Source organism: Salvelinus sp. IW2-2015, linkage group LG4q.1:29, assembly GCF_002910315.2.
Source record: "Salvelinus sp. IW2-2015 linkage group LG4q.1:29, ASM291031v2, whole genome shotgun sequence".
Taxonomy (NCBI): Eukaryota; Metazoa; Chordata; class Actinopteri; order Salmoniformes; family Salmonidae; genus Salvelinus; species Salvelinus sp. IW2-2015.
The window spans coordinates 59,977,415-59,991,318 of NC_036842.1; the positions used below are offsets into that span (position 1 = coordinate 59,977,415).

General features: G+C 40.6%; 1 protein-coding gene across 1 annotated transcript in view; it reads right to left on the reverse strand.

Moving 5' to 3' along the window:
* Positions 1 to 13,904, reverse strand: part of ntrk3a (neurotrophic tyrosine kinase, receptor, type 3a) — a 261,268-nt gene that overhangs the window by 39,330 nt on the left and 208,034 nt on the right. The window contains exon 10 of the mRNA XM_070439688.1: positions 2,864 to 3,055. Within this exon, the coding sequence (XP_070295789.1) occupies positions 2,864 to 3,055 (192 nt within the window). The remainder of the gene's footprint in view (positions 1 to 2,863; positions 3,056 to 13,904) is intronic.

The following is a 13,904-nucleotide window of genomic DNA, read 5'->3' on the forward strand; positions in this document are numbered from 1 at the left end:
CACAACTACTACCTTACACACACACACAAGTGTAAAGGGATAAAGAATATGTACATAAAGATATATGAATGAGTGGTGGTACAGAACGGCATGGCAGATGCAGTAGATGGTATAGAGTACGGTATATACGTATGAGATGAGTACTGTAGGGTATGTAAACATAAAGTGGCATAGTTTAAAGTGGCTAGTGGTACATGTATTGCATAAAGATGGCAAGATGCAGTAGATGATATAGAGTACATATATTACATTTAGAGTTCACACATTAACACCACCTTTTCACATGAGGAGAATAACATGTTGTTTTCACCTCTCGTGAATTTTCAGGTTCACATGTAAGAAACTTCACATGTAGATTCAATAAAATGCCTCCTCTTTCCTGCAATTTTCCCTATCTTTTTCTGTCACCCTGACCTCTGCTTTCGCTGCCTTTTTTCCCCAATTGCAAGTTTTGGCACAGTAATTCCAGCAACATAGCACCCTGCATCCCACTGCTGATTTGCCTCTGAAGCTAAGCAGGGTCAGTCCTGGTCTGTGCCTGGATGGAAGACCAGATGGAGCTGGAAATGGGGAAAATGATCATGTGAAGCAAAAAAAATGATGTCAGGGATATATATTTTTTATGAGGGAAAAACTTGAAAGTCACTGGTATCCAAAAACCAGTGTTTTTTTTAAGTGTGTGCGTGCGTGGGTGTGTGTGTGCAAGCATGCGCGTGCCTGCAGGGGCAGGTGTGTGAGCTGTAAACCACTAATTTAGTTAAACATAGCTCCGCTGTCTCTGATGAGAACCGTGACTGCGGGAGAGTGCCAGTTACTCATCTTTACCCAGAGCTTATGAATTCACATCACGTCCTGTAGCATGTCCCCTGTATAACATGACAAATCCTGCTGCTTTACACGCCATTCATGATGTGCTTCTCTCTCCACACAGCCACAAGGCACTACTTGAATTGGTATCAGATGGAACAGCGGATATTGGCTTGGTTTGCCTCTGTGTGCCTCCCATCATTTTTCCACCGGTTTTCTCTTTTTTCTAGCAAGGTTTCACGGAAATGTGAACAATTAGTGTCTCAAGGAGATCCGGACCTTAGCCACATTTAGTATGACCCAATTACAAGTGTGATCATGCCAGGTCAGATATAAACTTAGCCTGCTGCACAGAGTAATGTTACATCTGGAGCCTAACATCAAAGGCAGAGGTGTAATAGTGTGATATATAAAATGCTGTACTATTACATGGCTAATGAGACCTGCTAAATGGCTCGTGCATAACATAGCACTGAAAGCACCTGCAGACAAATGAAGCCCTCAGCTACAAATTCCCTTCAAAAACCCAAGATATTTCAAAACAGTGAAAAGCACAGTTTGTCTTTTTCAGATAGAGACATACAGTAATTCCAATCAGTCTTTATGGGGATACACTCAATAAATGATGTTAAAAAAGCTGGGCGAGAATCAAAGCCTTTAATCAATACTACACAGCATTAGTTCAAATGACAGCTCCTAATTCTTCTTCAAGGGATATCAAAATGTGGAGGACATTACTGGGGGTTCAACTTCAAAAGAATCCAATAGGAGCAACATTGGAGAGCAAACAATAACATTATTTAGAGTTAAATAGAGATACGAGCTGCTTGGATAACACACAACATGGAGAACAATGGCGGATATGGCAGCCGCTATAGTCTGCGTTCAGACACAGGTTTCTGGAACCCATGAGAGGATGATTCATCAGACGCCATCTTTGTGAGGCAGATACATTAAGCTGATTTGACAAATCTAACTCACTTCAGGAAGGGTTCCTACAAAAGAGAGCCGCTGGAAAATGGATACACTGCCAATGCAGAGTAGAGGTAGGAAATAAAGGACATAAACACATCTGTGGAAAAGCAGTAAAATCCAATTTTGAATCATGATTATGATGTGGCTCATATAAAGCGCAGCATAGCGCTACCTGCAGAAGTTAAGACTGCCAACTGAGCAATACCTTTAAATCCCAAAGACTGAAACATTCCCAGATTAGGAAGGATCAAGACAAGATGGGAAATGAAGAAACTTTCACAGGACCTCATGCATAAGGCCGTCTGACATGTATAATTTACGTATGATTTTATCTACACTGAGTGTACAAAACATTAAGAACACCTGCTCTTTCCATGACAAACTGACCAGGTGAATCCAGGTGAAAACTATGATCCCTTATTGATTTCACTTGTTAAATCACTACAACATCAGTGTAGATGAAGGGGAGGAAGCAGGTTAAAGAAGGATTTTTAAGCCTTGAGATAATTGAGACATGGATTGTGTTTGTGTGCCATCAGAGGGTGAATGGGCAAGACAAAATATTTAAGCACCTTTGAACGGGGTAGTAGGTGTCAGGCCGCACTGGTTTAAGTGTGTCAAGAACTGCAACGATGCTGGGTTTTTCACGCTCAACAGTTTCCCGTGTGTATCAAAAAGGGTCCACTACTTAAACGACATCCAGCCAATTGGAGTCAACATGGGCCAGCATCCCTGTGGAATGCTTTCGAAGAGTCCATGCCCTGACGAATTGGGCTGTTCTGAGGGCAAAGGGCAGTGCAACTCTATAAGGAAGGTGTTCCTAAAGTCTGGTATGCTCACTGTATATCCTATGAATACATTATTTAATAAAAAATGGTCACACCTACAATTGACATATGGTGCTGCTTCCCTCTAATATAGAAAAAAACTTGAAGTCTTTCAAGGTAGGCCAAATGAATATTCTGTGTGAATGGATACAGAGGGCACGTTGGACCTTGGGCTAAACCTAGCCCATGTTGGTAGGGACATACACAGCGATGATAAAAACAACTGAAAGTCAACAGAGCTGGTGTGTACTCACAGGTAGCAGGCTGTTTTACAGTTGTGTCCTCATGTCTGAAGTACTGCGGGTTCTCAATGACAGGGATACGGGTCATCCCGATAACCACAGCGTCTGGTCCAGCGTCAAGGGTACAGGGGGTGATGATGCCATGGTTGACATGGTGCAGGGGGCTGGCCGAGTCCTCCTCACCACTGATCACTGCTACTGGTCCTGAGGGGAGAATAGTGACATAGAATTTGTATGTCCTAAAGAAATTTAAATGTCCTAAAACATTTGATCATCGTAAAGCCTATTTCAATGTTTATTTAATTGAAAGGGGAGAGTGAGAGAAAGCGAGAGAGCGCGAGAGAGAGCAGAGAGAGRGGAGAGAGAGAGGCAGAGAATAGGAAGAAGAGAGGAGAGGGAATCAGTCAGACAGACAGACGTCATACAAAGAAATGCCATTACCCAAACATCATGGCTGCAGTTTAATCAAAATAGAATGCTGGAGGATAAATAAATGTGTTGGGCCATTCATAATGTATTAATATGTCTGAAAGCAATAAGCAGGCAGACTCATTTGTCAGTATAAGAATTATCTCTGTACTTCTCAGCTCAGTTGCCCTCGGAATACTTTAAGGAATCTAAACAAGTATTAACTGGCTTAGACTAAGTATGAACCAAACAGTCTTTGATACAATGGCCCTGGGCCACTATTATCCGTAAAATTCTAATCCTCACCCAGCCCTCACATTTCTCAATGTCCCATTCACCTCATACTCACTCTAACTGCTCTGTGCTCCTCCTCTGACAGAGCCGTGAGAAAACGGGAACAGGCAATAAATAGCAGTGTACATTCCAAGTCATTGTTTGGGGAACGGCAGATATTTGACAGTGTGTACTGTACATTGTGTTAGATCGAGGCACAGAACAAGCTCTACTAAATGGATCCAATTCATTAGCAGTTCAGTGTACAGTCACTGCAAGCTGACACGCACAAAATCCTGGCTTGACAAGCGATCGGGGAAGACAGATAGGATTCATGGACCCCTCCATATGAAAGGTCAAGCGTTCAGACATAGGAGGTAGGGTCAACAGGCAATAGACTGACATATCATAGACACACACTGCTTGTTTAAACCCCCTGTCACACAAAGGTCAAATCCATGTGGACACATAGSCTCCAACAAGCATACACTCTTAGAATAAAAGTTATCTAGAACCTAAAAGTGTTATTCRGCTGTCCCCTTAGCAGAACCCTTTGAAGAACCCTTTTCGGTTCCATGTAGGCCCTTTTCCACAGAGGGTTCTACATGAAACCCAAAAGGGTTCTATGTGGAACCAAAACGGTTTCTTCAATGAGAACAGTGTAGCATTATGGCACAAGAGCAATGCAATTACACAGCATCAACAGCAGGGAGAAATCATTTGATTCCTCCACACCTACTAGACTAGAGCCAATCTCCCCACATGCAATCTACAAATGGTTAGTGTTGTGGGTCAAGGGGATGAGAGAAATAAGAAAATGCTCAGCACCTCAAAAGGTAATTTTTTTTATTTACTCTTAAAAAATTTGTTATGCTGTGATAATGTCTTTGTGCGTCAGGGATATAATACAATATGATGCAAGAAGTATACATCTCTCCAGAAATACAATATGATACAGGAAGTAAACATCTCTTCTCCAGAAATACAATACAGGAAGTATACATCTCCTCTCCAGAAATACAATATGATACAGGAAGTATACATCTCCTCCTCCAGAAATCCAATACGATAACAGGAAGTATATATCTCCTCTCCAGAAATCCAATACGATACAGGAAGTATACATCTCCTCTCCAGAAATACAATATGATACAGGAAGTATACATCTCCTCTCCAGAAATGCAATAGAAATACACTGAAATTAGTACGATGATTTAAAGATTTCAATTTTTCTGTGGTATCACCATTTTGCTCATCTCTCAGACAGTCATAAACGTCTGAGCAGAGAGTGAGAAGAGGAACAAACTCTATTACGCAGCATATGCAAAGTTCTGCAGGAAAATGATAATAATGGCAGTAACAATTTTGGTTATCAACATGCACTGCAAGTGTTTTCCATCTCCCTTCACAATGCAATATCCATCACAGTTTGCTTCAATTCAAGACAAGGACATTGGGACAATTTGATGAAGTCAATTTTCACAGTAACTTCCAACATAACTTGCAACTGATCTAATCAGCAACACACAATCGACAGACGGGGTACCATCTATCTCAGATAACTGAAAGTCTTCCACAACAGGCCCTTCTTGACAACACCCCGAGAGGATCCCCATTTAGAATCAGCGGCATTAATAGATGAACCTGCATAGTGCATTAATCAAACAATGCTCAGGGTTTATGACGTTGAGAGAAGAATGTTATGCTGTAACAGTGTAAATCAGCTCAGTGGTGGCCTGTGGAGTGGGGTGTATCTTTCTCTCTCTGAGTTGTCAACTGAAGCAAAGCCCCTCTGTGCAGCTCAAACAAATGTGATTACTGTGGGAGCCTCCCATGGCGTCAGCGATGCCAAGTCTGTGGTAACACAGAGGCAACTCAGCTGAACTGCCACCGGATTGGCTCCTTATTTCTTGTGTTCAAATAGTCACTCAGGAAAAGGAAGGAAGGAAACAGAGCAACAAAAAGACCATCTATTGGATGCCCAAGTTGAACCCTCTTATTTGCTTTTCGACTCATTAAACTGTCACACAATCAAACAAAGAATTGTCAGATTAATAAATAAACAAACATGTTTCTAGTGTAAACACCCTAACTTATATGCACTATTGCTATAGAGATAATGACTCATTATAAATTGAAGCAAGGAAGCGTGGAGTGTGATATTCATACACTTACCATATAGCACTCTTCACTAACACAACACTGTCACTGACATGACACTGGTGGCACTGCAGTGATGTACCTACAGTACGGTATGCAAGGTTGCTTGCTCTTGAGTGCCTTTGCTCATGTCTCTTGCTTACCTTCCAAGGCCTGTTGGGTGTATGCTGTCGGGTTTGATGTCTTTATAATTATCCACATGACTAACTAAGACCAGCAGGGCACTGACAGGATAACAAGCCCGCATAACTCTGCCTAACAAAGGCTCTGTCAATCAGGGTGAACCAACAGTGGAGCACAAATCAATGCTGGGGTATCAATGTGGTGGGCCTCTAGTGAGTCTCTGTGATACAGGAACATAATACTGTCTAAGATGYTGTGTGACAGACAGTATGCTGAGCCAATCAGGGGCCAACACATGGAGGGTTCAGGACGGTAGGAAGCATAATCACAGTAATCAGAAGGCTGATGTGTGGTTTCCATCAGACCATTATTGGCATCTAAAGCACTTTAACGATTAATGGGCAACATTCTGTTGCACCAACACTGAGGTAAAATGTCACCGCTCATTGTGTGAATACCTTTTAGAACATGAAAATTCCTGAAATTACCAGACAATCATTATTATGAACGTATTCTTATAGCGTACGGTAGCACATCACTTCTGGACAGTGGTAAGCTGTGATGAACCACGGTCAAAATATACAGTATATGCACATTTCAATACATTATCAAAACATAATTAATTTTCAAGATCTCTAATGGAGAATTCATACCAAATGATCTTCAGGAAAGTATTCAAAAAATACATTTTATAAACTCAGCAAAATGGCAGCAAAACTCAGGATGGCAACAACAACTGCCTGAGTTACACCAGGAATGCACAATCCCTCCATCAGTGGTCAAACTGTCCGCAATAGGCTGAGAGAAGCTGCACTGAGGGCTTGTAGGCCTGTTGTAAGGCAGGTCCTCACCAGACATCTCCGGCAACAACACMATGGGCACAAACCCACCGTCGCTGGACCAGACTGGACTGGCAAAAAGTGCTCTTCACTGACGAGTCGCAGTTTTGTCTCACCAGGGGTGATGGTCGGATTCGCGTTTATCGTCGAAGGAATGAGCGTTACACTGAGGCCTGTACTCTGGAGCGGGATCGATTTGGAGGTGGAGGGTCCATCATGGTCTGGGGCGGTGTGTCACAGCATCATCGGACTGAGCTTGTTGTCATTGCAGGCAATCTCAACGCTGTGCGTTACAGGGATGGCATCCTCCTCCCTCATGTGGTACCCTTTCTGCAGGCTCATCCTGACATGACTCTCCAGCATGACAATGCCACCAGCGATACTGCTCATACTGCTCATTCTGTGATTTCCTGCAAGACAGGAATGTCAGTGTTCTGTCATGGCTAGCGAAGAGCCCGGATCTCAATCCCATTGAGCACATCTGGGACCTGTTGGATCGGAAGGTGAGGGCTAGGGCCATTCCCCCCAGAAATGTCCGGGAACTTCCAGGTGCCTTGGTGGAAGAGTGGGGTAACACCTCACAGCAAGAACTGGAAAATCTGGTGCAGTCCATGAGGAGGAGATGCACTGCAGTACTTAATGCAGCTGGTGGCCACACCAGATACTGACTGTGACTTTTGATTTTTACCCCACTTTGTTCAGGGACACATTATTTCATTTCTGTTAGTCAGTTAAAACTTGTTATGGCTGCAGGGGGCGTATTGAAAAACTGGAAAATATGTGCAAATTTTCAAACGGCCTCTTAATCAATTTTTGCTCTTACAATATGCATATTATTATTACTATTGGATAGAAAACAGTCTCTAGTTTCTAAAACCGTTTTAATTATTTCTCTAAGTGGAACAGAACTATTTTTACAGCCCATTTCYTATCCGGAAGTGAGATTTCCAAAATCGATGTCGCTCTTCAAGCCCTTGTCTATAAAAGGGCATGTCACTTAGGACTGTAGAAACACGTCATACGCCTTCCTCTGGGTGTCATGCGGAAGTGAGAGCAGAAATGACTTGATTATCTCGTCCTGGGATTGAACACAACCTCTTGGAGTGAGGTGTGCGCACTTAATTTTTTTTTCTGGGCGCGAAGTAGGACCTGGACTCGGCTCCTGGAAAACACTCTGTAAAGGTGAATATGATCTCTGGCTTCGATTTTATTTGATACATGTCACAATATCATCCTAAAGTATGTTATTTCAATATAGTTTAATTATATTATTGAAATGTATTCTGGACTTTAGACGTGATGCGACGCAAGAATTTTTTCAAGATGGAGAGGTTAGCGTCGCACTGCCAGTGTGCTTGCTAATTCAAGAGGGAAATTGTTCGTTCTGGATCGAAATAAAGACATTTCTGAACAAAGGACCCCTTGGAGAACATTCTGATGGAAGATCAACAAAGATAAGGACCCAATTTGGGATGCTTTTTCATATATCTGTCGAACTGTGCAATGCTACCGTTTGCCTTGAGTCAATGCTGTTGTGATGTTAGCTATTGTAGTAAGCTAATATGACGATATATTGTGTTTTCGCTGTAAAACACTTCAAAAATCGGAAATATTGGCTCTATTCACAAGATCTTTCTCTTTCATTAGCTATCCACCATATATTTCTCTGAAATGTTTTATGATGTGTAATTAGTAGTTGACGTTGGTGTCTGTATTTTCTCTGGCTACTCCCGTGCGATTTCTGACTGTAGCTATGATGGTAGCAGTAATGTAAAACTGATTTATAGCTAAAATATGCACATTTTTTGAACAAAACATAGATTTATTGTGTAACATGTTATAGGACTGTCATCTGAGGTAGTTTTTTCTAGGTTATTTAGGTTGGTTCTAGGTTAGTTAGGTTGGCTTGTGCATGCTACTTGCATCCTACTTGTGCTGTGAAAAATGTCTGACCTCCTTTTTTATTTGGTGGTGAGCTAACATAAATATATGTGGTGTTTTCTCTGTAAAACATTTAAAATATCGGACACGTTGGCTGGATTGACAAGATGTTTATCTTTCAAATGCTGTATTGGACTTGTTAATGTGTGAAAGTTAAATATAAAAAAAAAATAGATTTTGAATTTCGCGCCCTGCACTTGAGCTGGATGTTGTCATAGGTGTACCGGCGTCGGGCTGCAGCCATTAATGTCTCAGTAGTTGAATCTTATGTTCATAAAAATATTTGCACATGTTAAGTTTGCTGAAAATAAACGCAGTTGACAGTGAGAGTACGTTTCTTTTTTTGCTGAGTTTATWTATMTATATACAGTTGAAGTCGGAAGTTTACATACACTTCGGCTGGAGTCATTAAAACTCATTTTTCAACCACTCCACAAATTTCTTGTTAACAAACTATAGTTTTGGCATGTCGATTAGGACATCTACTTTGTGCATGACACAAGTCATTTTTCCAGCAAATGTTTATAGACAGATTATTTCACTTATAATTCACTGTTTCACAATTTTAGTGGGTCAGAAGTTTACATACACTAAGTTGACGGTGCCTATAAACAGCTTGGAAAATTACAGAAAATTATGTCATGGCATTAGGTAGCTTCTGATAGGTTAATTGACATCATTTGAGTCAATTGTAGGTGTAGCAGTGGATGCATTACAAGGCCTACCTTCAAACTCAGTGCCTCTTTGCTTGACATCATGGGAAAATCAAAAGAAATCAGCCAAGACCTCATAAAAAGATTGTAGACCTCCACAAGTYTGGTTCATCCTTGGGAGCAATTTCCAAACGCCTGAAGGTGCCACGTTCATCTGTACAAACAATAGTACGCAGGTAAAAACACCATGGGACTACACAGCCGTCATAAAAAAGCCAGACTACGGCACATGGGGACAAAGATCGTACTTTTTGGCGAAATGTCCTTTGGTCTGATGAAACAAAAATAGAACTGTTTGGCCATAATGTTTGGAKGAAAAAGGGGGAGGCTTGCAAGCCGAAGAACATCATCCCAACCGTGAAGCTCGGGGGTGGCAGCATCATGTTGTGGGGGTGCTTTGCTGCAGGAGGGACTGGTGCACTTCACAAAATAGATGGCATCATGAGGGAGGAAAATTATGTGGAAACATTGAAGCAACATCTCAAGACATCAGTCAGGAAGTTAAAGCTTGGTCACAAATGGGTCTTCCAAATGAACAATGACCCCAATCATACTTCCAAAGTTGTTGCAAAATGGTTTAAGGACAACAAAGTCAAGGTATTGGAGTGGCCATCACAAAGCCCTGACCTCAATCCTATAGAAAATGTGTGGGCGGAACTGAAAAAGTGTGTGTGAGCAAGGAGTCCTACAAACCTGACTCCGTTACACCAGCTCTGTCAGGAGGAATGGGCCAAAATTCACCCAGCTTATTGTGGGAAGCTGAAATGTTTGACCCAAGTTAAACAATTTAAAGGCAATGCTACCAAATACTAATTGAGTGTATGTACATTTCTGACCCACTATGAATGTGATGAAATAAATAAAAGCTTAAATAAATCATTCTCTCCACTATTATTCTAACATTTCACATTCTTAAAATAAAGTGGTGATCCTAACTGACCTAAGACAGGGAATTTTTACTAGGATTAAATGTCAGGAATTGTGAAAAACTGAGTTTAATTGTATTTGGCTAAGGTGTATGTAAACTTCCGACTTCAACTGTATACATACACATATATATAATGTATATACATACAGTACCAGTCAAAAGTTTGGACACCTACACATTCCAGGTTTTTCATTTTTGTAACTATTTTCTACATTGTAGAATAATAGTGAAGAAATCATAACTATGAAATAACACATATTGAATCATGTATTAACCAAAAAAAGTGTATATTTGAGATTCTCAAAGTAGCCACCCTTTGCCTTGATGACAGCTTTGCACACATTTGGCAGTCTCTCAACCAACTTCATGAGGTAGTCACCTGGAATGCATTTCAATTAACAGATGTGCCTTGTTAAAAGTTCATTTGTGGAATTTCTTTTCTTCTTAATGCATTTGAGCCAATCAGTTGTTTTGTGACAAGGTAGGGGTGGTATACAGAAGATAGCCCTATTTGGTAAAAGACCAAGTCCAAATTATGGCAAGAACAGCTCAATAAGCAAAGAGAAATGACTGTGCATCATTACTTCAAGACATGAAGGTCATTCAATCTGGAACATTTCAAGAACTTTGAACGCTTCTTCAAGTGCAGTTGCAAAAACCATCAAGCGCTTTGATGAAACTGGCTCTCATGAGTTCCGCCACAGTAAAGGAAGACCCAGAGTGACCTCTGCAGCAGAGGATAAGTTCATTAGAGTTCTGCACCTCAGATTAAAGCCCAAATAAATATTTCAGAGTTCAAGTAACAGACATCTCAACATCAACTTTTCAGAGGAGAACATGTGAATCAGGCCTTCATTGTCAAATTGCTGCAAAGAAACCCCTCCAAAAGGACACCAATAAGAAGAAGAGACTTGCTTGTGCCAAGAAACACAAGCAATGGACATTAGACCGGTGGAAATCTGTCCTTTGGTCTGATGAGTCCAAATTAGAGATTTTTTTCCCTTCCGCTGTGTCTTTGTGAGACGCAGAGTAGGTGAACGGATGATCTCCGCATGTGTGGTTCCCACCGTGAAGCATGGAGGAGGTGGTGTGATGGTGCTTTGCTGGTGACACTGTCTGTGATTTATTTAGAATTCAAGGCACACTTACAGAGCATTGCTACCACAGCATTCTGCTGCAATACACCATCCCATCTGGTTTGCTCTTAGTGGGACTATCATTTGTTTTTTCAACAGGACAATGACCCAACTCACCTCCAGCCTGTGTAAGGGCTATTTGACCAAGAAGGAGAGTGATTGGGTGCTGCATCAGATGACCTGGCCTCCACAATCACCCACCCTCAACCCAATTGAGATGGTTTGGGATGAGTTGGACCGCAGAATCAAGGAAAAGCAGCCAAAAAGTGCTCAGCATATGTGGGAACTCCTTCAAGACTGTTGGAAAAGCATTGCAGGTGAAGCTGGTTGAAAGAATGCCAAGAGTGCGCAAAGCTGTCATTTTTTTATTTTTTTATTCACCTTTATTTAACCAGGTAGGCCAGTTGAAAACAAGTGCTCATGTACAACTGCGACCTGGCAGTTGATGTCATCAAGGCAAAGGGTGGATACTTTGAAGATTCTAAAATCTAAATTATATTTTGATTTGTTAAACACTTTTTACTACATGATTCCATGTGTGTTATTTCATAGTTTTGATGTCTTCAACTATTATTCAAAAATGTTGAAGATAGTAAAAATAGAAACCCTTGAATGAGTAGGTGTGTCCAAACTTTTGTCTGGTGCTGTATACACACACACACACACACACATTTTGCCTTTAGGACCAGAGGCTATATAATGAATGCTTTGCTGGCTGACAGAAAGGCCACTTCTGCTAATTAGGTAATTTAATATGATTTTCCCTTTCTTAGGTCGTACCATAACTCCAGCTAGAAGTACCAAAAGAGTCAATGTGCAATGCTAAGAGGAGTCTTACCAAGGTCAAGACTTTAATTCTATATTAATTTCCTGACAACTCCAAGGGCTATAATGAATGTTGTATGACATTGATTCTCAACATCTGGTATGGATCAAATCTCTCAAATCTTTTCAATCTTTTTTGATATGACCAAAACTGCAGATAGCTAGGTATAGTAAAATGCAGCGATGACACCTTCCTCTGCAAACATCAGGGCCTTTTCCAGATTATAACGTCAAAGTAGTTATTCATTACCACATAACATGGTGGCATGTTCTATCACTTTTGTCAATTCTGAAAACCTAATTAACCCTCATACTACGAGGCATGTTTAGTGTTGCTATATCAATATAGACATTTGGGGTCATTTTGACAGCACTCAAAAAGACTTAATTCCACCTGTAGTAATTTGATAAATAGGAAGGAACTTTATTTGAATCTAAGCTTCTCTGGAGACATAACAAGTTAACCATATTACCAGAGGGTGGAGGGGGACATGTATCRGGGATTTTGACCACATATTCAGATAATCTGCAGAGATATAGCTACCCATGTACTTGCCTAAGAATGCACTTTTCTATGTACAAAACCAAAATTAACATATTTTTGTGCATATAAAAATTGGCCAATGCTATGCAAAGTTTGCCAATGGTATGCATACTTGATAGAACTGCAATACAGAACTCAGATACACTCTGAATCTACACAGAGAGCTGTATTGGTGTGAATTCTTTGAAAAGTAGTTATTCTAGGGCAAATCTAAAAAGTCAATTTGATTTAAGGTTTCTCTGAAGACATCATGTTACGTTATACATATCCTCAGGCTCAGAGGATGGAGTGGAACCTGTACCAGTGATTTCTTACCAGATAGACCAATCACCAGGAGAGATGGAGCACCTTATGTATTCGCCTATTGTTATAACTGATTATAATTAGGTACAGTGTCTTCAGAAAGTATTCACACCCCTTGACTTTTTCCACATTTTCTTGTGTTACCGCCTGAATTTAAAATGGATTAAATTGAGATTTTATGTCCCTGGCCTACACACAATACCTCATACTGTCAAAGTGGAATTATGTTTAGACATTTTTACAAATTAATAAAAAAATAAAAAGTATTCAAGTCAATAAGTATTCAACCCTTTTGTTATGACAAGTCTAAATAAGTTCAGGAGTAAAAATGTGCTTAACAAGACACAGTAAGTTGCATAGACTCTGTGTGCAATAAGTGTTTAACATGATTTTGGAATGACTACCTCATCTCTGTGCCCCACACATAAAATTATCTCTAAGGTCCCTCCGTCGAGCAGTGAATTTCAAACACTGATTCAACCACAAAGACCAGGGAGGTTTTCCAGTGCCTTGTAGATGGGTAAAAAAACTAAACAGACATTGAATATCCCTTTGAGCATGGCACTTTGGATGGTGTATCAATACACCCGGTCGCTACAAAATTACAGGTGTCCTTCCTAACTCAGTTGCCGGAGAGGAAGGAAACCGCTCAGGGATTTCACCATGAGGCCAATGGAGACTTTAAAACAGTTACAGAGTTTAAAGGCTTTGATAGGAGAAACTGAAGCTTGATCAACAACATTGTAGTTACTCCACAATACTAACCTAAATGACAGAGTGAAAAGGAAGCTTGTACAGAAAACAAATATTTCAAAACATGAATCATGTTTGCAATAAGGCACTGAAGTAAAACTGCTAAA